We start from the raw sequence: 26,753 nt of genomic DNA, 5'->3' as shown, positions 1-26,753 counted from the left end.
CATTTGTGCATGAGAAGAGAAGAAAAAACAAAACACAGCAAATATAATTTATCAAAATAACCAGTCTGGGAGAATGGACTTACATTTAATTCTACATATGCAGCTATTGAGATAAATAGCCATTAAAAAACTGATGAAAAAGCACATAATGTGAAAAGGAAATTTATCATTGAGCTCAAGGCAAAACACACAAAAACGGAACATATTTTTCTTAAGGTATTTTTAAATATTTTAATTGGAATCACTTTATAATAAGGATAGGTACAAAGGAAGTTGTAGTTGTTGATAGGATTTTTACTAGGACAATTTGTCATACACAGATGGTATAAAGTAGTTTTGATAGTAGTTTTTTTTTCTATGTTTTTATGCAGCCGTTACACGGGAAATGTTTACTCAGACATGGATTCCCCTGGCAATTAGAGAAGCTGAACTCGCAACTATCAGCTTCTATCTTAAAAGTGGTTATCTTCATGGGATAACCCCTTAAATATGTTAACGTGACAGATTTTTTTTTTAAGTTAAAGGGTTGTCCATCAGCTGTGTCTGATATTGCAGCTCAGCGGTAGTCCAAAAGCATAATAAAATATATTTGCTGCAGGATATGTTATAAAATAACAAAAAAAAAAACATTAGTTACCTATTAATTTCTTGGCTGGGCTTAATAGGAGGACGCAAAATACAATTGCAAGTGTATTGTGTATTGTGCAAGTGTTAAAGTCCCCTAGTGTGACTAAAAAAATTTACATTAATAAAGTTTTTAAGAATATAAAAAAAATATAAAAAGTAAAAAAAAAATCCCCATTTTTTTCCTAAAATAATATAAACAATTAAAAAATATTCATACTATTACAATCTAATGTTATTCATCCCACAGTGAATGCCATTAAAGAAAAACAAAAAAAAAACACCAGAATTGGTTTTTGGCCACCCCGCCTTCCCCAAAAAATGGAATAAAAAGTGAGCAAAACGTCATATGTACCCCAAAATGGTGGCAATAAAAACATCATCTCCTCCCCAAAAATCATCATCTCCTCCTACAGCTCTATTGACAGAAAAATAAAAAAAAGTTATATCTCTCAGAATATGGCGACACAAAAAATTTTGTTTTTAACAAATAGGTTTTATTTTGTAGAAGTAAAACATAAAAAAAATTGACATTTGATATCACCATAATTTTATTGACCCGCAGAATAAAGATAACATGCCATTTTTACCGCACAGTGAACGTCGTAAAAATGAAGTACAAAAAAAGTACATTCCACCACACCAAAAAATTGTAAAAAGTTTGTCAGTACATTATATTGTATATTGAATGATGAAAGCAACCCTTCACACCAAAAATATAAAAGGAAGAGGGAGAAGGCCTGTACACTTACGGACATACAAATGATACATAGAGATCCATGTCCATGAATGATATTAGGGGTGTAACAAAAAATTGCCAGGTCCCTAGAATATTAAAATAACGACTAAATACAGTCTATAGATTAACTAAGAATATATATTGCTTATAGGAAAGGATTAAAAATGAATCCTACTGTACAGTAGTTTGATCCAGAAGACTCGTCATAGCATCAAAGAATCCAATTGGCTTGTTGTGTTGTTGCCAAAAGCTAGGATTTGACAGGTGTTATTGGGCAGCCCTACTTTTACTTTTCCCACCTTTACACCACTACGGTAATTGCAGTTTTCTGAAGCCACTACAACAATTGCGGTTAAAAAAAATGCAGCAGTGTTGTATTGGCGTAGCTCTTTGCTGAACCACACTGTGTGAATAGCCCCTAAAATGAAATCAGCAGGATGCTGACATAAAGTTACATTAGAAGATACAGTCCACGCCTTCCTTTAATAAAATAGCATTTACAGAAATGAAGGAAATTCAGCTGCCATCTGGCTTGTTGCCCACATTAAATACATATCAGGCCATATATTAGGCTCAACATTGAATAGTAAATCAGGGCCAATAATATCATGTGTGCACGTAAAGACTTGTTCAGAGGCAATCAACTGCACAGCAAAACAGGGTTGGATCATCAGAATTCCAATTTAATCAAGATGGGTTATTGAGAAGGCATCAGCACATAGAATGGACCCATTAAAGTAGCTTCTAAGTTTCTAGCAAATAAAAATTTATTATTGTACAATAAAAAGATTGATGCAATGTTCTAGTACACTTTTTAATTCAATTCCTCACCATTCCTCTCTGCATGCTGTCAGTGAACTGAAACATATTATTTATATTCAGAAATCTGTCCGAATTATGTTCAACTGACACAGATCTGCAGCTCTCAAAGTGTATTACGGCCCTTTTACACAGGTTAATGATCGGGAAAACAAGTGTTCATATGAACGCTCATTCTCAATCATTGCCCTGTGTAAACAGGGCAACGATCAGCCGATGAACGAGCAGACACTCGCTCATCAGCTGATCGTATAGGCCAGTGTGAAAGGACCCTTAGGCTGGGTTCACACGTGGCGGAATTTCACTTAAATTCCGCTGCGGACACTCCGCAGCGTTAATCCGCAGCGGAGCCGTTTCTCCATTGACTTCCACTTTAATTTAGCAGTGTTCGTTTAGACGATGCGTAAAATTCCGCTGCGGAGCATAGGCTGCGGAGCGGAATTTGGTGTCCGCAGCATGCTCTGTCTGTTGCGGAGCAGTGGCGGACTCATGGCGGAATTTCTCCATTGACTTCAATGGAGATTCTAATTTCCGCAATGAAGTCCGCAGCTGTCATGCACATGTTATGTGTGCTGCGGATGCGTCTTGCTTTTTTAACTTGACATTTCTTCATTCTGGCTGGACCTATGTATTTCTAGGTCTACAGCCAGACTGAGGAAGTCAATGGGGCTCCCGTAATGACGGGAGCGTTGCTAGGAGACGTCTGTAAATAGTCACTGTCCAGGGTGCTGAAAGAGTTAAGCGATCGGCAGTAACTGTTTCTGCACCCGGGACAGTGACTACCGATCCCAATATACAGCAACCTGTAAAAAAATATAAGTTCATACTTACCGAGAACTCCCTGCTTCTGTCTCCAGTCCGGCCTCCCAGGATGACGTTTCAGTCTAAGTGACGGCTGCAGCCAATCACAGGCCAAGCACAGGCTGCAGCGGTCACATGGACTGGCGCGTCATCCAGGGAGGTCGGGCTGGATGCCGAAAGAGGGACGCGTCACCAAGACAACGGCCGGTAAGTATGAAATTCGTTTACTTTCACTAGGGAAAGTGCTGTCCCTTCTCTCTATCCTGCACTGATAGGGAGAAGGGAAGCACTTTTCCCGCAGTCCGCAGCAGCTAGTCCGCATCAATTTTCTGCACATTTTGGGCAGATCCGCAGCCGTAATCTGCAACCCGGATTACGTGCGGCATTGATGCGGACAGTTGCGGAGGAAATCCGGCACGTTTGGCCATGCCCTTAGGGCATGGCCACACGTAGCGGAATTGCTCTGGAATTCCGCTGCGGACACTCCGCAGAGGAAATCCGCAGCGGACCCGTTTCTCCATTGCCTTCCACAGCTTTGTGGTTGGGTTCATTTGCACGTTGCGGACAATTCCGCTGCGGAGCATAGGCTGCGGTGCGGAATTTGGTGTCCGCAGCATACAATGGATGTTGCGGACGTGTGGCGGACTGGTTGCGGACTCATTGCGGAAGTTCTCCATTGACTTCAATGGAGATTCTAAGTTCCGCAATGAAGTCCTCAGATGTAATGTAGATGTTATGTGTGCTGCGGAGCGTATTGATTTTTTAACTTGATATTTCTTCATTCTGGCTGGACCTATGTATTTCTAGGTCTACAGCCAGACTGAGGAAGTTAATGGGGCTCCCGTAATTACGGGTGACTACGTGTGTGCACCCATAATTACGGGTGACTACGTGTGTGCACCCATAATTACGGGTGACTACGTGTGTGCACCCGTAATTACGGGAGCGTTGGTAGGCGACGTCAGTAAATAGTCACTGTCCAGGGTGCTGAAAGAGTTAAACAATCGGCAGTAACTGTTTCTGCACCCTGGACAGTGACTACCGATCACAATATACATCAACCTGTAAAAAAAATAGAAGTTCATACTTACCGAGAACTCCCTGCTTCTTCCTCCAGTCCGGTTTCCCAGGATGACGTTTCAGTCTAAGTGATGGCTGCAGCCAATCACAGGCTGCAGCGGTCACATGGACTGCCACGTCATCCAGGGAGGTCGGGCTGGATGCCGAAAGAGGGACGCGTCACCAAGACAACGGCCGGTAAGTATGAAATTCGTTTACTTTCACTAGGGAAAGTGCTGTCCCTTCTCTCTATCCTGCACTGATACAAAGAAGGGAAGTACTTACACCTCAATACGCAGCGGCTAGTCCGCATCAATTTATTGCCCATTTTGGGCAGATTCGCAACAGAATCTGCAACGCAGATTCTGTGCGGCATTGATGCGGACAGTTGCGGAAGAATTCCGCCACGTGTGGCCATGCCCTTAGAGCTCTCTTGTAACATGCCCTGCTTCTGCAATTGTGTTAATTGGATACAATTAGGGTGGGCTTTAAACCTTAACTTCATTTACATAGCTGTCCTCTTTAAATTTTAATGGCATACTACAGTCTAAGGGCTGATGCGCACTGACATATTATGGCTGTTTTGCGCCGTGCACTGCCATCCAGCCTCTGTGCCAGTATGCATGAACCCTATTCTTGTGGGATCTGCAAAAGTTTCGATTCAATTTCAAAAGGTTGCACCATGTTCTCACACACACCAAGAGTAGCTCAATTCCCTTTTGTAGTCTTATAATACATTGCCTTTTTAAGACACCTGTGCACAAACATTTTATATGTTTTATTCAGAAAGTCATCAAACTGAAGCTCGGTGACAAAAAAAACCATGTGACAGATAAATTTTCTTCTGTTTGCATCTGTCAATGAACGGACATCCCTTCCTGTCTCTGTAACCACAGGATCTCGTCTCCTAACAGACCTAATTGTAGCGGTAGACAATAATTCAAATAGGGGTCTGGGAGAGAACAGGACAGGGCGTCTCTACCCATGAAACTAGAAGCCGTTATGGGGATGGCTCCAAGTTCTGGGCTAAGTTGGGAAGAAGTGTTCTTGAACTAGATGATGGGATGCAGATAAGTGATTTGGTAGAACGTAGTTTTTGTGGCGGAATAATACATTATTTAAATCATGCGTTTATTATAAAATTTGTGTAAATATATTTTTATGTGACATCTACTGTAATGGCAGGGGGTAGGGAGACGGACAAGTGAGCCCTAATCTACCCGCCACTCTGTCCCTGCCTACTTGCAACGACCCGCCCTAGGCGACGGGGTACAACTGGGCGGCGGTCCCTGCGCTCAGTAAGTGCACGACAAACACGACAAACATACAAAGGAACACAAGCAAGGAAAAGGGGCCGTTGCCCACGGCAACACCGTGAGCAACCAGAGTGGTGAACGAGCCGAGTCAAGCCAGGAGTGTGCGAGGTACAAAACGAAAAGCAGAAGAGTAGTCGGTAAGCCAGGGTCTGTATGGAGCAGGATCAAAAATAGCAGGAGCTGTAGCTGGGCCAGGAAACCACAAGGAAAGAGTCACAAGCACCGAGGGACAGGAAGTGCAGGCTTAAATAGACCGAGGGCGGGAGCTAGCTGAGTCTGGCCACGTTACGATAGGCTCTCCCACTCCTAAGCCTGCCAGCCTGAATGGTGGAAGCAGGAGTCAGTCTCAGGGATGTATTCTCAGGTGCTGACTGATTAGTTCTGGGAGTTAACCCCGAAGCTGTGGCTGGCAGATCCTTTACAGTACCCCCCCTTTTATGAGGGGCCACCGGACCCTTTCTAAGTGGACCTGGCTTACTGGGGAAACGCAGGTGGAACCTCCTGACCAATACCCCAGCGTGAACATCCCGGGCGGGTACCCAAGTCCTCTCCTCGGGCCCGTATCCTCTCCAATGGACCAGGTACTGGAGGGAGCCTTGGACCATCTTGCTGTCCACAATCCTGGCCACCTCGAATTCCACCCCCTCAGGGGTGAGGATGGGAACAGGAGGTCTCCTCGAGGGAGCCAAGGACGGGGAGCAGCGTTTGAGGAGGGAGGCATGAAACACGTCGTGTATCCGAAAAGACGGGGGTAACTCCAGCCGGAAGGAGACAGGATTGAGGACCTCAATGACCTTATACGGCCCAATAAACCGGGGAGCAAACTTCTTGGACGGAACCTTGAGACGCAAGTTCCTAGACGACAACCACACCAGATCCCCGACCATAAACAGGGGGTTATCAGAACGTTTTTTATCAGCCTGAGTTTTTTGTACGCTCTGGGACACCTCTAGGTTCTTCTGAACCTGGGCCCAGACTGTGCACAGTTCCCGATGAACGACCTCTACCTCGGGATTGTTGGAACTACCAGGTGAAACGGAGGAGAACCGTGGATTAAACCCAAAATTACAAAAAAAAGGAGAGACCCCTGACGAGTTACTGACCCGGTTATTAAGGGAAAATTCGGCGAGGGGAATGAAAGAGACCCAATCAAATTGACAGTCAGAGACAAAACACCTTAAGTATTGTTCTAGAGATTGATTAGTCCTCTCCGTTTGGCCATTGGTTTCAGGATGGAAGGCAGAGGAGAAGGACAGATCAATCCCCAACTTCATACAGAAGGCTCTCCAAAACAATGAAACAAATTGTACCCCTCTGTCCGAAACAATATTGACAGGGACCCCATGGAGACGCAGGATGTGTTTGACAAACAAGGTAGCCAACGTTTTGGCGTTGGGTAGTTTCTTGAGGGGCACAAAGTGGCACATCTTACTGAAGTGGTCCACCACCACCCACACCACCGACTTGCCTTGGGATGGAGGCAAATCGGTGATAAAATCCATGGAGATATGTGTCCAAGGTCTCTGGGGAATGGGCAACGAACGCAGTAAGCCCGCTGGTCGGGACCTGGGAGTCTTGGACCTAGCACAAACCTCACAAGCGGCGACGTAGGCCTTAACGTCTTTAGGCAACCCAGGCCACCAATAATTTCTGGAAATGAGGTGTTTGGTTCCCAGGATGCCTGGATGGCCAGATAGTGCGGAGTCATGATTTTCCCTAAGTACCCTTAGCCGGAATTGCAGGGGAACAAACAGCTTGTTCTCAGGAAGGTTCCCGGGAGATGCACCTTGATCAGCAGCAATATCAGAGACTAAATCAGAATCGATCGAGGAAATGATTATACCTGGAGGCAAAATACAAGCAGGATCTTCCTCCGAAGGAGGGCTGGCCATGAAGCTATGCGACAGTGCATCAGCCTTAATATTTTTAGACCCAGCCCTATAGGTAACCAAAAAATTGAATCTGGTAAAAAATAACGCCCATCGAGCTTGTCTCGGGTTTAGCCTCCGGGCAGATTCTAGGAAAACCAGATTCTTGTGGTCGGTAAGGACCGTTACCTGGTGCCTAGCCCCCTCCAGGAAGTGGCGCCACTCTTCAAATGCCCATTTAATGGCTAAGAGTTCGCGGTTGCCAATATCATAGTTACTTTCAGTTGGCGAAAACTTCTTGGAGAAGTAGGCACAGGGGCGGAGATGGGTGAGGGACCTGGTACCCTGGGACAAGACAGCCCCCACTCCCACCTCAGATGCGTCAACTTCCACGATAAATGGCTCCATTTGGTTGAGCTGAACCAGCACCGGGGCCGAGACAAAGCACTTCTTAAGGACCTCAAAAGCCTGGACAGCCTCAGGAGGCCAGTGGAGGAGATCAGCACCTTTGCGAGTGAGGTCCGTAAGGGGCTTAGCGATGACTGAGAAGTTAGCAATAAATCTCCTGTAATAATTAGCGAACCCCAAAAAACACTGTAACGCCTTCAGGGAGGCAGGTTGGACCCATTCCGCCACAGCCTGAACCTTGGCGAGGTCCATGTGGAATTCATGAGGAGTGAGGATTTGACCCAAAAATGGAATCTCCTGTACCCCAAACACACATTTTTCGGTTTTGGCAAACAGTTTGTTTTCCCGAAGGACCTGGAGCACCTTCCTGACATGCTCAATGTGGGAGGACCAGTCCTTGGAAAACACCAGTATGTCATCAAGGTACACTACCAGAAAAATCCCCAGGTAATTTCTCAAAATCTCATTTATGAAATTCTGGAAGACCGCAGGGGCATTACACAACCCAAAGGGCATGACGAGGTATTCGAAATGGCCTTCGGGCATGTTAAACGCAGTCTTCCACTCATCCCCCTCTTTGATGCGAATAAGGTTATACGCCCCCCGTAGATCCAATTTAGAAAACCATTGGGCCCCCTGAACCTGATTAAAGAGATCAGGAATCAAAGGAAGGGGATACTGGTTCCTTACCGTGACCTTATTCAGGCTACGGTAGTCAATGCATGGCCTAAGACCACCATCCTTCTTCCCCACGAAGAAGAAGCCAGCACCTACCGGAGAAGAAGAGGGACGAATGTAACCCTTGGCCAGGGATTCCTGGATATACACTCTCATAGCTTCACGTTCGGGACAAGAAAGATTAAATATCCTACCCTTAGGAAGCTTAGCTCCTGGTACCAATTCGATAGCGCAATCGTATTCTCTATGAGGAGGTAACACTTCGGAGGCCTCCCTAGAGAAAACATCAGCGAAGTCCTGAACAAACTCGGGTAGCGTATTCGCCTCCTTAGGGGGAGAAATAGAATTAACAGAAAAACATGACGTACAACATTCATTACCCCATTTGGTTAGCTCCCCAGTATTCCAGTCAAACGTGGGATTATGCAACTGCAACCAGGGAAGACCTAGAACCAAATCGTACGATAATCCCTGTATCAACAGTACAGAGCATTGCTCCAAATGCATGGAGCCAACAAGGAGTTCAAAAACAGGGGTATGCTGTGTAAAATAACCATTAGCAAGAGGAGTGGAGTCGATACCCACTACCGGGACAGGTTTAGGCAAATCAATCAGAGGCATAGCAAGGGACATAGCAAATTCCACAGACATGATATTAGTAGAGGACCCTGAATCCACGAAGGCACGGTAGCAGACCTACCACCAAAAGAGACCTGAAAGGGAAGCAAGATCTTAGTACGTTTCATATTTACGGGAAATACCTGTGCGCCCAAGTGACCTCCCCGATGATCACTTAGACGCGGAAGTTCTCTGGCTGCAATCTTACGCTTAGGACAGTTGTTCACTTGATGCTTGTCGTCCCCACAGTAGAAGCAGAGACCATTCTTCCTGCGGAATTCTCTACGTTGTTGGGGGGACACGGAGGCCCCGAGTTGCATAGGTATCTCTGAATCTTTCGGGGAGGAACGAAGCAACGGAGCTTCGGGAGGCATCATGGGGGAGTCGGAGGAGAAAACACATAAACGTTCACGTTGTCGTTCCCTGAGACGTCGGTCAAGTCGTACCGCTAAAGCCATAACCTGGTCTAGGGAGTCAGAAGAGGGATAGCTAACTAGCAGGTCTTTCAGGGCATTCGACAGACCCAACCTAAACTGGCACCTTAAGGCAGGGTCATTCCACCGAGAAGCTACGCACCACTTCCGAAAGTCAGAGCAATACTCCTCAACAGGTCTCTTACCCTGACTTAAGGTCACCAGCTGACTCTCGGCAAAGGCAGTCCTGTCAGTCTCGTCATAAATAAGTCCGAGAGCAGAAAAGAAACAATCAACGGAGGAAAGTTCAGGGGCGTCAGGAGCCAAGGAGAAGGCCCACTCTTGGGGCCCTTCCTGGAGCCGGGACATAATTATACCCACCCGCTGGCTCTCAGAACCTGAGGAATGAGGCTTTAAACGAAAGTAAAGCCTACAACTCTCCCGAAATTAGAAAAAAGCCCTCCGGTCCCCTGAGAACCGGTCGGGCAACTTGAGGTGGGGTTCAAGAGGTGCGGTGAGGGGAACTACCAGGGTAGCATCAGGCTGGTTGACCCTCTGAGCCAGGGCCTGGACCTGTAGGGAGAGACCCTGCATTTGCTGAGCCAGGGTCTCACGGGGGTCCATAGTGGTGTCAGGGACCAGGGGTAGACTAGGTATGGGCTTGTGATTATGTAATGGCAGGGGGTAGGGAAACGGACAAGTGAGCCCTAATCTACCCGCCACTCTGTCCCTGCCTACTTGCAACGACCCGCCCTAGGCGACGGGGTACAACTGGGCGGCGGTCCCTGCGCTCAGTAAGTGCACGACAAACACGACAAACATACAAAGGAACACAAGCAAGGAAAAGGGGCCGTTGCCCACGGCAACACCGTGAGCAACCAGAGTGGTGAACGAGCCGAGTCAAGCCAGGAGTGTGCGAGGTACAAAACGAAAAGCAGAAGAGTAGTCGGTAAGCCAGGGTCTGTATGGAGCAGGATCAAAAATAGCAGGAGCTGTAGCTGGGCCAGGAAACCACAAGGAAAGAGTCACAGGCACCGAGGGACAGGAAGTGCAGGCTTAAATAGACCGAGGGCGGGAGCTAGCTGAGTCTGGCCAGGTTACGATAGGCTCTCCCACTCCTAAGCCTGCCAGCCTGAATGGTGGAAGCAGGAGTCAGTCTCAGGGATGTATTCTCAGGTGCTGACTGATTAGTTCTGGGAGTTAACCCCGAAGCTGTGCCTGGCAGATCCTTTACATCTACATCCAAAAAAATCTTGAAATTTTCCAGTTTTCACACTGGCCACTAGAACAGAAATTATAAAATGAAGCTTTGTTGTGTAGACAGGGACAGGGTCAGAAGAGGGTGGGGGATTTAATGACAGCTCTATTACAGTGCTGGGGGCCTAGATAAGGCAGAATAGTAACACTAAACACACATATAAAGCTCTGTATGTAACTTCATCATGCCCCGGAGACTATAATAGTCTTGATAGTTCTCTGACAATCAACTCATATTCATTGCAGCTGCCATAAAGCGCACGCACACACACACGCACACACACACACTGTAACGTGTATATAGACAATATTGGCAGGAAGCGTGTGCCACCAATATGGCTGCCCAAGTAAAGATTATAAAAATAAACAATAAATAGGGACAATATAACTAAAAATAAATCTGTGCTATATTTTCTTTGAAGCCTCAGAACATTGGTCTGAAGCCACCCAAGGCCAAAAAAATAAACTGTAGAGACAGACACAAAAGCTGGAGTTGTGTATTGTCTGATAGCATACGTCTGAGTATACTTAAAACTATGGGCTTCTTGTTTTAGTCTCTTCTCCTCATCTATTCTTTATAAAACCAGCTGTTCTTCAATAGAGTACATACAGTATATCTGCAGGTGCCTAACAAAGCATGATCTCACAAGGACAAGGACCCTGTGCAAAATTTGATGAGGACGTTAGCAACTGGTAATTTGCATGATAGATATCTGAATAAGCTGGAATATATATAATTTAATTTAGTTGGCAGCTTTTCATCACGAGATACATTTTTCCCTACTTTTGTCCATGCTTCATTCATTATCAAAACATAATGTAACAACAGAGTGAAATGAATAGATTAGAAAGCCACCCACCTTTTCTTCATCACCAAGACAATGCCCAGGAAGATGATAACAAAGAGAAGAATTCCAGCAATGACTCCAGCAATTTTCACCGTGTGATCTGACTGTTTTTCAGGTTCAGGATCTGGCTTACGCGTTGCAGAACCTAAATAGATCATGAATTTAAAAAGGAACAAAAACATGTTTAGTGAATTACAGATGAGACTATAATACAATAGATCAATTATAACAGAAATGAAGATATGCACAGCCCCCTTACCAAGTCATGTTGGTAGGCATAATGCATAAGATAGCTTTTTAATTAAAATCTTCAAAAAAGAGAACATTTATCAGCGTAGATAAAGCATCAGGGAATTTTTACTAATTCTACTACGGGGCCGTAATTCTGCACTTTTAGGCAATGGAAAATTGTCTCATCTCTACTTATCAGCTCCACTATTCCCAACTTGCAGAATTGCTGCATAGTTTCCAATGTTTAATCTGAAAAGCACTCATATGGGCACATGGAAGTCCTAGGGAACCCTCAATTCACACCTATAATTCTGGAGTATCTATTAGCACCAGCTCTGGTTGAGCAGAGCAAGAAATGGAGATATTGCGCATGTTATTCTAAAATACTGGAAACCTTGGCAGATGACGCCGAGTTTTGATACTTGGGCATGTTTTAGAAGATCCTCGTACTGTACTCTGTAGGTGGACATATGTCTTGACAAGACTGATAAAAAAAAGGAGCACACTTACACTTTTATGTATTTCTTCTCCGTTGAACCAGTAAAATATGAACTCAATCTGTCAACCTTGCAATACAAATGCTAGTGCTAATGTAGACAATGAGCTACCAGAAAAGAAAAGGTGGGAGGCATCAAAAGGTCACAGGATTGCGTTCTCACAGATATTTTCAACTAAAATGTCTTATTACAAATGTACTTCTACTACTAATAACATAGACTTCCAAAGCAAACAACACACATATGTGGTCATATGTGATGATATCATGTTGTATATAATCTCTATTTACACTATAAAACAAAGTATTCATTTGCATATTGAGAGTAAAAAGCACCTGCCGTCTACAAATTAGAAAACTAATGGCATGGGTGCTTTTGGCCCTCTGCAGGAGCGATGCTACAATGACGGTGACCGCCATGCGGTGCTGCAACCGATAGAGTAGGGACCCACTTTAAAGAGGTCGCCATAAAGTGGCAAGTGGGCTTATATACAATTTGATCAAAATGTTAACAAAGAACCTCATGTTCATGTTTATACATTTTGCCTAGCCACGATAGATCAAAGTATATAGTGGATGTGCGGTCCATGTCTAGTTTCTCACTAAGTGAAATTAGAAAACTAGTTTCTTAGAATGCAGTTAATTTATTAGAAAAAATCCCTTTGTTAATGTAAAACGGATCTCTCAAATGCTACTTGACAAATTGGCTTTCCCTGTATGTAAACAAACATTAGTTTAACCCGTTAGTGACCGGGCCATCGTGTTTCTACGTCGGTCACTAACGGGCCTTATTCCGATGCCATAGACTTTTTACGTCGCGGCATCGGAATAAGTAAACAGAGCAGGGAGCTGTCAAATCTCCCTGCTCTCAGCTGCCAGAGGTAGCTGAGGGCTGGGGGCGTCCCTGCTCTGCCGGGTGAGATCGATATTAGTATCGATCTCACCCGTTTAACCCCTCAGATGCGGTGCTCAATAGCGAGCACCGCATCTGAGTGGTTTTGGAGAGAGGGAGGGAGCTCCCTCTCTCTCCCACCGACACCCGGCGATAAGATCGCCGAGTGTCTGTGTCTGCGATGGCAGCCGGGGGCCTAATAAAGGCCCTCAGGTTTGCCTGTAATGAATGCCTGCTAGATCATGCCGCAGGCATGACCTAGCAGATGCCTGTCTGTTTTAAACGGACAGGCATAATACACTGCAATACAGAAGTATTGCAGTGTATTAAAATAGCGATCGCAGAATCGCATATTAAAGTCCCCTAGTGGGACTAGTAAAAAAGTAAAAAAAAAAGTTTAATAAAGTTAATAAAAAAAAATGTGAAAAAAAAATGAAAAACCCACTTTTTCCCCTTACAAACTGCTTTACTATTAAAAAACCAAAATAAAGTAAAAAAGTTACACATATTTGGTATCGCCGCGTCCCTTAACGACCCCGACTATAAAGCTATTACATTACTTAACCCGCACGGTGAACGCCGTAAAAAATTAAATAAAAAACGAAAGAAAAATTGCTGTGATTAAAAAGTGATCAAAAAGTCGCATCTACTCCAAAATGGTACCAATAAAAACTACAAGTCGTCCCGCAAAAAAAAACCCTCATACAACTGCATCGGCGAAAAAATAAAAACGTTACGGCTCTTCAAATATGGAGACAAAAAACAAATAGTTTTTAAAAAAAAGCGTTTTTACTGTGTAAAAGTAGTAAAACATACAAAAACTATACAAATTTAGTATCGTTGCAATCGTAACAACCCGCTGAATAAAGTTATTGTGTTATTTATACCACACGGTAAACGACGTAGATTTAGGACGCAAAAAAGAGTGGCGAAATTTCAGATTTTTTTCTATTCCCCCCCCCAAAAAAAGTTAATAAAAGATAATCAATAAATAATATGTACCTCAAAATGGTGCTATTAAAAAATACAACTTGTCCCGCAAAAAACAAGACCTTATATAGCTATGTCGAGGCAAAAATAAAATAGTTATAGCTCTTGGAATACGACGATTGAAAAACGTAAAAAATAGCTTGGTCATTAAGGTCTAAAATAGGCTGGTCATTAAGGGGTTAAAAAAACAATACACTAAACTCAATCGCTTTGCATAGTTATAACCTGCAAAATCAGTCCATATACAATGTACTATTGTTTAATTTAAGGTACACACACAAATCAAATCTTTATTTGCGCTGTTCCTGGTCGTTTAACCACTCAAATGCTGTTATCAATCGCAACCACAACATCTGAGGCGTTGAAAAGACGGGGCGGCCCCCTCCGACAGCTCATCAGCGCCCCCACAACACGATAGGGGGTGCCGATGGTTGTCATAGCAGCCCAGGGGCATAACGAAAGCCCCCAGGACTGCCTTCACTCTGCCTCCGTCAAGCCGTGCCTCTGGCACAAAATTATAACATACTGCAATACATTATTAAAATGACAATATACTGCAACTCATTAGCAAAGATGCAATACATTAGAGATCTAACAATTGCTGGTTCAGGACCCCTAGGGGGGCTAATAAAATGTGTCAAAAAAAGTTTAATAAAAGTTATTAGTAGTGAAAAAAATAAAACATTTTCCCTCTAAAGTAATGTAAAAAATAAGAAAAATAAACAAAATTGGTATAGCTGCGTCTGAACTGTTACAATATACCACTATTTAAATCGCACAGTGAACGCCGTAAAAAAAAAAAAATGTAAAATGCCAAAATTGAGGTTTTCTGGTCACCTTAGCTGTAAAAAAAATTTTTTTTTAATAAAAAGTGATAAAAGAGTCATATGTACCAAAAAATGGTACCAATAAAAACTACAGCTCGTCCCACAAAAACTAAACCCTCACACCGCTCAATCGACGGAAAAAAAAAAAATTTATGGCTCTCAGAATGTGGCGAAACAAAACAATTAGTTTTTTTAACAAATAGTTTTTTTCTTTATAAAAGTAGTAAAATATAAAAAAACCTACTGTATATAAATTTGGTATAACCATAATAGTATTGAGCCGCACAAAATAGTTAAGTTGTCGTTTTTTACCACACGGTGAAAGTCGTAAAATAAAAAAACAATGTAAGAATCGCAGTTTTTTTCCAATTTCAGCCCGCAAATAATTTTTTTGATGCCATTAGAAGCTACAACTCCAGGCGCAAAAACTAAGCCCTCACACCACTTTATTGATGGAAAATAAAAGAGTTATGGCTCTTGGAAGGCAGGAAGTGGAAAACAAAAATGAAAAATAAAAAAAATGGCTCAGTCCTTAAGGGGTTAAAGGCTATGTAAACCTTTGAAGACTTTTTTTTTTCACTAAAACAATGTATTATAGTGTTTAATACAACTTTTTAATTGGTTTTTATTTAAAAAACTTTTTTACTTTTTGAGATACAGCTTCTATGTATCCTGAATGTATAGAAGCTGTATCTTGCGCTGAAACCCGAATCCGTCAGGTCAGCGGGACTGATGACTTCGGTGACAGTGGGTCCTGCGTGTCAGAGACTGCGTGTCCATCGTTTATTGATAACATCTAAGTTATGAACTTAGATGTGATCATAATGAGCTGGATCCTGCGTGTCAGAGACACGCAGGACCTGCTGTCACCAAAGCTGTCAGTCCCGCTGACCTTACGGATTCGGGTTTCAGTGCAAGATACAGCTTCTATGTATACTTAGAAACTGAATTTTAAAAAAGTAATTTTTTTAAAATAAAAAACAATTACAAAGTTGAATTAAACACTAATACATTGTTTTAGGGGGAAAAAAAAAGTCTTCAAAGTTTTACATAGCCTTTAAATTATCAGGTGCCTAAAGGAACTATTGATGGTGACCTTTGAGACATGTGCCCCCCCCCCTAGGCCCTGCACTAGGTATTACACAGTGAATACATTTTTCGGGGGAAAATTTCCTTGAAAGAGTAGCTGTATTTTCAAAAGAAACTTTTGATATGTCACAGATATGATATGTCACAAAATATACAAAGTTTTTATCGGTGGGGGGTCCGAATGCTGAAACGAAGGTGCAGAAGCGCTCGGCTGAACGCCCTGTAACTTCAGCTGTGAATGGCGCTCCTTGTTAGGGTATGTGCACATGGTGAGAGGCTTTTACGGCTGAAATGACAGACTGTTTTCAGGAGAAAACAGCTGCCTCGTTTCAGACATAAAAGCTCCTCCTCGTATTATGCGAGGCATCTGTGATGCTCGTAAATCTTGAGCTGCTCTTCATTGAGTTCAATGAAGAATGGCTCAAATTACGTTGCAAAGAAGTGCCCTGCACTTCTTTGCCGAGGCAGTCAATTTACGTGTTGTCGTTTGACAGCTGTCAAACGACGACGGGTAAATGACAGGTCGTCTGCACAGTACGTCGGCAAACCCATTCAAATGAATGGGCAGATGTTTGCCGACGTATTGTAGCCCTATTTTCAGACGTAAAACGAGGCGTGTGAACCCAGCCTAAGGGTATGTTCACACGGCAGCGTCCGTAACGGCTGAAATTACGGGGATGTTTCCGCCTGAAAACATCCCCGTAATTTCAGCCGTAACGGCATGTGCAGGCGCTTGAACGCCGCGTCCAATACGGACGTAATTGGCGCTGCTATTCATTGGAGTCAATGAATAACGGCTCCAATTACGGCCAAAGAAGTGACAGGTCACTTCTTTGATGGAGGCGTCCATTTACGCGCCGTCATTTGACAGCGGCGCGTAAATATATGCCTCGTGTGAACAGACAAACGTCTGCCCATTGCTTTCAATGGGCAGATGTTTGTCAACGCTATTGAGGCACTATTTTCGGACGTAATTCGGGGCAAAAACGCCCGAATTACGTCCGTAATTAGTGCGTGTGAACATACCCTAAGGATGAAGACAGCTCAGATAGAACATATATGAGCCCATCTTCAGCCTAAAAGGAGAGCAGATCACCCATACCAATCAAAACTTCTCAAAAGCCTCTATGACATATCAAACATTTTTTGAAGCTACAGTTACTCTTGCACATAGTTAAATGGTAAACACACCCATCTGGACATTTGAGGCAGTGGGTTGTCTTTTTCAATCATGGTTGGCAATGATCAGCACATTAGGTAATTAGTGATTTGAACATTTTTTAATATATCTTTGGTCTTAATTGTAATATCATGTTTATCTTGTATTTAATTTGAGTGTAGATTATTTGCTTTAAATTTGCTCATGATTGGGTAACACCTACCTTATGTTTGTCATGATTTTAGGCTTACGCAGAATGGTGTGTATTTAAATATGTGAAACATTTAAAGGGGCATAGCTTCCCTAACCCCCAAGTCTGCCCACTCATTTCCCCTGCTGTGTCATCAGCAAGGAAAATAGAGCAATAGATAGCGGGCCATTTAATTCTTATATAGTAGCTCCCTGTTCTGACTTATAGAGAAGGTCACAAGAAAAACAGCCCCCTCTATGACGTTCCTATGCCCTAATAGGGCATTTGGGCACAGGTTGTCTTTATGAGACAATCCCTTATTGATTCAATAAACATTTGCTTTATTAAATATAGTAGATTTAGATTTATTTATTTTTATAAAGGAATGGTAAATAGAGTAGGTACTTTTAATAGCTAACCATCAAACTTTTGATATGTCATAGAGACATATTAAAAGTTTGGATCGGTGGGGGTCCAGTTGTTGAGACCCCCACCATTGCTGAAACAAAGGTGCAGAAGCGCTCAGCTGAGCACTTTGTTCCTTTGGATGTGATTAGCGCATAGAACGTCTATGTGAGCCATCTGCAGCTTTAGGGGGATCGCTACATTTATTACGTGCCAGAACCTTATTAGTGTTATGTCAGGTGGGGGGGGGGGGTTAAAAAAAATCAACAATGGTACAAGGAAATATAAACTAATGTTTGCCTGTCAATCCAACACAGCCTGTGTCCCTATTATAAAAGCATAAAATTCTTGGGGCAAACATTTATTTATTTCACTAGAGTTCTTGATCTCTTGTGTAAGGAGCGTACCAGGCAGAGGACGCAAAACTTGTCCTGTGGCTACAAGTAACATACAGCCAAGCCATCTCATGATCTTCAGATCATCTCATGCATTTCATCACATCTCATGCTTCCTTGTTACTGACAAAACACATTAACAATATAATAAGTGCCTAGCCTACCCATCTAAGTGATTTGCTGGACAATTTTACTTAATTATTTCTCATAAGTGAAGCTGGAATTCTATCACATATTAGCTGAAACACCTGGAAATATGTGATAAACTCATTTACTATTCGTTTCACCAGCAATTGTTTTTCAGTACAATAGCCTATTTTTGCCTTTGGAAATTAAAATCTAGGTCACATCTGGTAGTCAAAAGACTCCTTCTAAGCAATTTATTCACAAAGTGGGAAGCAGCTGAGTATTATACCACTGACACCCACATTTAATATCTGCCTAAATGAGATAACCAGTGCCTTGCAGCGGCTACTGTCTTAGCTTTCCCCAGTTCCCTTATTTCTAAAGTCCTGTTTACACTGTTTATTGTATAATGTGATGGAATGTCAAATCCGCGTCTGATGGAATATCCATTCTCTTTTCTAAATGAATTTAAGATGAAAAATATAAGACACGCAATGTTCAATTCACTATAGTCAATTCTTTTTCTTGCAGTTTTTATACCGAGGCTTCCAATTTTTTAATCAAATTGTGACAGTATTCATCATGTGAGTTGTCACAAGGAAGAAAGATGGTCTGGAAATTGGAATTTACTTCAGAAAGTCTGAAAATGATGCTTTTTTTTTACAAGGCGTATCCCTAGATCACTTATTCAACAGAATTCTGTGATGAGCAGTAGAATTAATAATACTGCAAAACTTTACTTTGTTTCTTCTACATTTTCCTATAAAGTGTACCTTGCATGCATTGTGGAGTATGGAAACATTGCAACTAGGACTGATACCACATATAGAAATGTTCACACTACAATCATGGTCTAGGTTTGCCATATATTATGAGAAACCTCCCACCATTTATGCTAAACTTACATTTGGTCAGTATGTGTCGGCCTACCTTTTCTTTACTGTGTTAAAAAGCCTACTTGACACGTTTCAATGCAAAGTAGTCCTTCAAACAACATATACAACGTGGCATACGTCTTTTTTTTTTAATAATTGGAGTTAATGGGCGATGTATGCAACTGTATGGCATACAGTTGCATATGTCAGGATATACAGTCAGATATACGGAGTGTGAACAGAGTCTAATATTTAAACAATCAGTCGGTTTGCAGCATGAGTCAATTGAACCTAAATAATTACAGTATCTGTAAAGGGGTTGTCCTCTTTGGGGGTTAAAGAGGGAATAGAGCATAGTCAAATGGAATATAATTTTCAGCTCACCAAAATAAAAGGTCCCTAGTGTGCAAATCTTCCTAACAGCACTCTGTCATATTAATTTTTTTTTTTAAACATCCAAAAGATTTAAAAAAACAAAGTAGGTTTACAGAAAACAGCTAACTTCTTGCTGTAACATAAATATATATACAGTACTGTGCGTAAGTTTTAGACAGTTGTGGAACAATGCTGCAAAGTAAGAATCCTTTCAAAAATAAAAGTGCTAATTGTATTTTGTTAATAGATTAAAAAAAAAGTGAATGAACAGAAGAGAAATCAAAATCAAATCAATATTTGATGTGCCAACCCTTTGCCTTCAAAACAGCATCAATTCTTCTAGGTACACTTGCACAAAGTCATGGATTTTTTAGGATTAGGGTATGTTCACACGATAGCAGGCATTTACGGCTGAAATGACAGACTTTTCAGGAGAAAACAGCTGCCTCGTTTCAGCCGTAATTCCTCCTCCTCGCATTTCGCGAGGCTTCTCTGACAGCCGTAAATTTTGAGCTGCTCTTCATTGAGTTCAATGAAGAACGGCTCAAATTACGTCTGAAAGAAGTGCCTTGCACTTCTTTTGACGAGGCTGTATTTTTACGCTTCGTCGTTTGACAGCTGTCAAACGACGACGCGTAAATGACAGGTCGTCTGCACAGTACGTCGGTAAACCCATTCAAATGAATGGGCAGATGTTTGCCGACGTATTGTAGCCCTATTTTCAGACGTAAAACGAGACATAATACGCCTCGTTTACGTCTGAAAATAGGTCGTGTGAACCCAGCCTTATTGTCAGAACAGGTGATAATGATCATGATTTTCATATGTAGGTTGAAATACACTCATTAACTGTAACAGACACATTTGTGTAGGAGATTTAAAACTGGGTGAGGAACAGCCAAACTCTGCTACAAAGGTGAGGTTGTGGAAGACAGTTTCATGTCACAGGTCCACCATGACAAAACTGAGCACAGCAACAAGACACAAGGTAGTTATACTGCATCAGCAAGGTCTTTCCCAGGCAAAGACTTCAAAGCAGATTGGAGTTTCAAGATGTGCTGTACAAGCTCCTTTGAAGAAGCACAAAGAAATTGGTAACGTTGAGGACCGTAGACTTAGTGGTCAGCCAAGGAAACCTAGTGCAGCAGATCAAAGGCACATCATGCTTACTTCCGTTCGAAATCAGAAGATGTCCAGCACTGCCATCAGTTTAGAATTGGCAGAAACCAGTGGGACCCAGGTATACCCAACTATTGTTTGGAAGAATTGTCATGGAAGAATTGCGACCAAAATGCCATGCCTTCGACGTGGAAACAAGGCAAAGTGACTCAACTATGCATGAAAACATAGGAACTGGGGTGCAGAAAAATGGCAGCCGGTGCTCAGGATTTGATGAGTTAAAATCTGATATATTTGGCTGTAACAGAAGGCAGTTTGTTTGCTGAATCGCTGGAGAGCGGTACAACAATGAGTGTCTGCAGGCAACAGTGAAGAATGGTGGAGGTACCTTGCATGTTTTCGATGCATTTCAGCAAATGGAGTTGGGCATTTTGGTCAGGATTAATGGTGTCCTCAATACTAGGAAATACAGAACAGATACTTATCCATCATGCAATACCATCAGGGAGGTATTGCATTTGGCTTCAAATGTATTCTGTAGCAGTACAATGACCCCAAACATGCAGCCAATGTCAGTAAGAACTATTTTCAGGATATCCTGTCTGGGATTATATGAAGAGACAGAAAGATTTGGGGAAGACTACATACACAGAAGATCTGTGGTTAGTTCTCCAAGATGTTTGGAACAACCTCCCTGCCAAATTCCTTCAAAAACTGTGTGCCTAATATTGATTTGATTTAGATTTCTCTTCTGTTCATTTACTTGGCATTTGATTATTTGATAAAAAGAAAACTATTAAAGGGTAACTAAAGGTTCAACAAACTTGACATGTCATAGTGACATGTAAGAAGTTTTAAATGGTGGGGGTCCGAGCACTGAGACCCTCACCAATCGCTAAAACGAAGCGGCAGAAGCGCTCGTGTGAGCTCTGAGCCACTTCGTTTCTGTTCTGCTTTTTCCGTATAGCTGATGTAGCGGTGTACAGGCTTATAGAATTTCTATTGAGTCCATACACCGCTACATCAATTGAACGTTGAATGTTTAGTTACCCTTTAACACTTTTATTTTCAAAAGCATTCTTGCTTTGCAGCATTTTTTGAAAACTGCAGAAAATCTACATACACAGCAAATATATATATATATATATATATATATATATATATACACAGCAGATCAAAGGCACATCATGCTTACTTCCCTTCGAAATCAGAAGATTTCCAGAACTGCCATCAGTTTAGAACTGGCAGAAACCAGTGGGACCCAGGCATACCCATCTATTGTTTGGAAGAATTGTCATGGAAGAATTGCAGCTAAAAAGCTATACATTGGACATGTATATATCTTTTGGAAATACTGTCGGAATAAAATTTTATTTTTGTAATCCTGGAGTATGCAATGTGCACCGTATTATGGACTGAAATGCACTTGGCCATGTGTATGAGGCCTTATTGTTTGATTTGTTCACAGTGTGCAGGTTTGCTGCAGATTTTACATGCATTTTTTAAGCAAAAAACTGAATTGAGAGCAAACCTAAAAGACCTTGCTTTATACATTACTTCTATTTAGGTTCTGTTCCTGGTTTTGGCTTAAAAAATACATGCAAAACATGCAGCAAATCTGCATTGTGTGAACAAGGCCTAATAATGACTAGTGATATGCCTTACAATGTTATTATTATTACAATTAATAAATAAATAAGTTATTAGTCTATTCTGTGCTTTCCACATAATAAATCAATCGATAAATAAATTTTCAGTCCAAACAGAACTAAATTATTGAAAACCTTGTTGTACAATCCAATTATTATCACTTTTTTTACATTGTTATTTGATTATTTTAAGAAGGTAATTAACTTTTAACCTTCATGACATTAACCTCTAAAGTATCAACCTAATTAGGGCTGTTAGGTCCGGACCGAGTTATTGTTTTTTTATCGACACAATCCAAGAGTCATAACTTTTTAACTTTTCTGTCGATGAAGCCATAAGATGGCTTTTTTGTGCGGGACAAGTTGTAGTTTTTGCTGTCCTTTTTTTCTGATATATATAATTTTACTTTAAGGGCACGTTCAGACGCGGCTGAGTTTTTCTTCTGCAAATGTTGGTGCAGATTTGGGGCAATTACGCAACGAATATGCACCAACATTTGCATATTTGACAGGTAATTCAGATGTTGCAGAAAAAAAAGCGGACTTGCCACAGAGTCCAGTTTTTGCATTGCAGAGGCTGAAATCCGCAGTGAAATTCCGCTTCTTCTCCGCAATAGTCAGTGCATGCTGCGGAGGGAAAATTCTGCACTGCAGCCTATGGTCCGCAGCGGAGTTTTCCGCAACACCTGAGCTAACTTGCCTAAAAATGTATTGAAACAAATGTAAAAAACGGCCGCTGGAGAATTCCACTGTGGACTGTTCGCAGCGGAATTACACAGCAATTCTGCCACGTCTGAATGTGCCCTTATTATATTATTTTAGTGGGGATTGGAAAAAAAACACAGCAATTCCTACATTGTTTTTTTTTTACTCTGTTTACTGTGCAGTATAAATAACATGCTAACTTTATTCTACCGACAAGTAGAATAAAGTTAGCATGTTATTTAAACCACAAGGTAAAAACACGGTAAAAAAAAAACAATTATAGAATTGCTGTTTTTTTCCCATTCCCCCTATTCGGGACTAGAGAAACACAACATTGTACTCTGGGGCAGTGGGAATGCATTATCGTCCAGTCTGATGGACAAATCTGAGTTTCAAGGACTCAAGAGAACATCTAAGGGTTTGTCCACACGTGACGGAATTGCTGCAAAAGATTCTGCAGCGATTCCGCATAAACTAGCAGACGTTCCGCTACGGAAAACCGCACTTTTTCCTGCGTTTTTTACTGCAGAAAATGGTGCGGATTTTGCGGTGTTTTTCTCAATGCTGGGAGATGGTGACATCTCCACTGAAAAACGCAGCATTTCAGTCCACATTCCACACCAGGATTTGACATGCTGCAGTATGAAAAATATGCACCGCACCCACTTTGTTGCTATTGTATTCTACTGCGTATTTTCCGTCCGCAATTCCGGACGGAAAATACACAGCAATGCCACTATGTGTGGACAAGCCCTAAGAGTAATGGTAAAGGGCTGTTTTCAGGGCTTGATCAAGCACATTGATAATTTTTGTGGGGAGTAACAAGTCGGAGGCTTTCTGTATCAAGCAATACTATAGATTCTCTGATATATGGCGTAAATGTCCATACCGTTAAAAGGGTTTTCCAGTTATAAGAAATTGATTGATCAATATCTGACTAGTGTTGGTCCAACTCCCCCCCCCCCCCTCCAATGATCAGCTGCAAAATGGGAGAGGGCTGTAATAATGTTAACAGCCGCAACAAGTGTGTCGGTGATTCACAGTACGAGAAGTGACAGAAATGAAGCGTTAGCATGAGCGCTGCGGTCCCTTAAAAATAGATGACCGGTGGCGGTGCCGAAAGTCAGCCCTCCATGATCAGATATTGAAGGATAGGCCATCAATTTCTTATAACTGGATAAGTGATTGCTACTTATAGTGCTCTTTATTTTTCTTGTCACTAGGTGGTGGTGCCTAAATCATTTTGCCACGGGGCCCTATGAATTCTAGTAGCACCCCTGTATTTTATGAATACCATATTTAAAGTGTAGTTTAAAAAAAAAAGGAAGTGAGGGCGCTGTGCCAGATATGAGATGAAAAGATCCTCAACACATCAGATTCATATATATATATATATGTATATATATATATATATATATATATATATATATATATATATATATATATATATATATATATAAATTATAGTCAGTGGATAATGGGCGATACAACTGATACAAACAAATGCACAACTATATGCAATCCATTCTGTCCAAAAATAATGCCTGCCAAAATGACAGCTGAGTGAATAAAGCCTTATAGAGGATGTCTTAAATTGGACACTTGCTTTAACAAATTATTTGCAATTTACATAAGAATATTCTCTTTTGCATGAAGTAAATAAATAAATCCCTATTTTTCTTATTGAGTTCTTAGTGAAGAATATATTTTCCGTGCTGTATCAGTCAGCTATGCAATGCACTTTGATGTGCTGTAATGTCAGTTGTGACTTATTGCCTCTATATGCATGTAATGTTTATCATTTTTGTGTGGTGACAGTTTCATCCATAAAGCAATACACTAACAAGAAAACGAGCATTCAGGAATTTCATGATTGCAGATTTTTCTTTCAGCTCAAAAAATCCACAATGTCAAATGTTTTCAAATTTCTGATTTGTGTTCTTGGTATTTTGAAGTAAAACTGTATATACAATGAAATAAAACAAACAAAAAATAACACTCAGCGCCGCAGTCATTTTTTGTTTTTGAATTTTTGTATTTTCCTCCCCGCCATCCAACAGCCATAACTTTTATATTTTTTTTGTCGACATAGCTATAAGAGGGCTTGTTTTTTTGTGAGATGATTTAAAGTTTTAAATGTCACCATTTAAAGTAACACATATCGTGTATGGAAACTTAAAGGGACGTCAGAAAGGACTAATTCTGAAACTATCAGAGAAGATTGAACACTGTCAGACTATGTATGGATAAACCCCTTTGACAAGGGGAATGTTAACAGCCAGTTGTCAATTTATTCATACAAACAAAACAAGGGCTAACTATTTAACCAAAACTAAGTTGTCTAGCACGGAAAATTGGTGTTGACTATAGACATGGCATAACAGGGCAATGGTGGGGAAGGGGGGTTCAAGCTTGGAGAACAGCCCAGGGCCTAAGGTTTACTTAATCCATTACTGTCCTTATCTCTAGGTGAGAATGGAGAGCAGTTACAAAGAATGTTTCTTGATCTGGAGGACCTCTCCAGTACTGCATTACACAGACAGCCCATTGAATGGAAAAAAAAAATTCCCCTGTGTTGGTGCTGCAGGGAAATCGAACATTTACTGTGCCTCGTGTTCCCTTAGAAAACAGCCACAGATTTCAGTTTTTGCATTGCAAAGGCTGAAATCCGCAGTTAAATTCCGCTTCTTCTCCGCAACAGACAGTGCATGCTACGGACTGGAAATTCCACACAGCAGCCTATGGTCCGCAGCGGAGTTTTCCGCAACGTCTGTACGAAGATAACTAAAAAGGTGTGGAAACCAATGGACAAACTGTCTGCAAAGGATTTCCACTGTGGATTGTTCGCAGCGGAATTCCACAGCAATTCCGCCACGTCTGAATGTGCCCTAATGGTATATAACAGCCCTAGATGTTTTGAAGTCGCCAACTCATCAGAATTAGAAATACATACTACACACTACCACATACTGTGAAAAACAGATCTCTACTTTTACCGGACCAACTGCCTTAAAACAAATGTCCACCCTTGAAACCATCAAAATATGTTCAAAATTTTGCACTGATTTATTTATTCATATATCTTTCTACAAGTCAAAGTTCTGTGTTTTTATACCGAGCTCCAAATCCTGCGCATAGGCATAGATTAAGGCCTCATTTACACGAGCGTGTGCGTTTTGCGCGCGCAAAAAACGCTGCGTTTTGCGCGCGCAAAAGGCACTTGGCAGCTCCGTGTGTCATCCGTGTATGATGCGCGGCTGCGTGATTTTCGCGCAGCCGCCATCATAGAGATGAGGCTAGTCGACGCCCGTCACTGTCCAAGGTGCTGAAAGAGCTAACTGATCGGCAGTAACTCTTTCAGCACCCTCGACAGTGAATGCCGAACACAATATACACCAACCTGTGAATAAAAAAAGACTTTCATACTTACCAAGAACTTCCTGCTTCCCCCAGTCCGGGCTCCCGGCCGTTGCCTTGGTGACGCGTCCCTCTCTTGTCAACCGGCCCCACCTCCCAGGATGACGCCGCAGTCCATGAGACCGCTGCAGCCTGTGATTGGCTGCAGCCTGTGCTTGGCCTGTGATTGGCTGCAGCTGTCACTTTGACTGAACTGTCATCCCGGGAGGTCGGACCGGAGTTATCGGTAAGTCAGAACGTCTTTTTTTTTTTACAGGTTCATGGATTTTCGGAGCGGAAGTCACTGTCCATGGTGCTGAACCAGTTTAACGCTTTCAGCACCGTGGACAGTGACTGTCTCCTGACGTCGCGTACCCGAACATTTT

At 42.0% G+C, this 26,753-nt stretch overlaps 1 protein-coding gene across 4 annotated transcripts in view; it reads right to left on the bottom strand.

The window, feature by feature from the left end:
* PTPRM (protein tyrosine phosphatase receptor type M) overlaps window positions 1–26,753 on the bottom strand; it is a 748,757-nt gene that overhangs the window by 230,944 nt on the left and 491,060 nt on the right. For all 4 annotated transcript variants that reach the window (XM_075826409.1, XM_075826410.1, XM_075826411.1 and 1 more), the window contains one exon: window positions 11,461–11,593. In XM_075826409.1, coding sequence (XP_075682524.1) covers window positions 11,461–11,593 — 133 coding nt within the window. The remainder of the gene's footprint in view (window positions 1–11,460; window positions 11,594–26,753) is intronic.

The sequence above is a fragment of the Rhinoderma darwinii genome, chromosome 5, assembly GCF_050947455.1.
Source record: "Rhinoderma darwinii isolate aRhiDar2 chromosome 5, aRhiDar2.hap1, whole genome shotgun sequence".
NCBI classification, from domain to species: domain Eukaryota; kingdom Metazoa; phylum Chordata; class Amphibia; order Anura; family Rhinodermatidae; genus Rhinoderma; species Rhinoderma darwinii.
The sequence above is the reverse complement of the archived record's forward strand: the minus strand, read 5'-3'. Positions and strand labels throughout refer to the sequence as shown.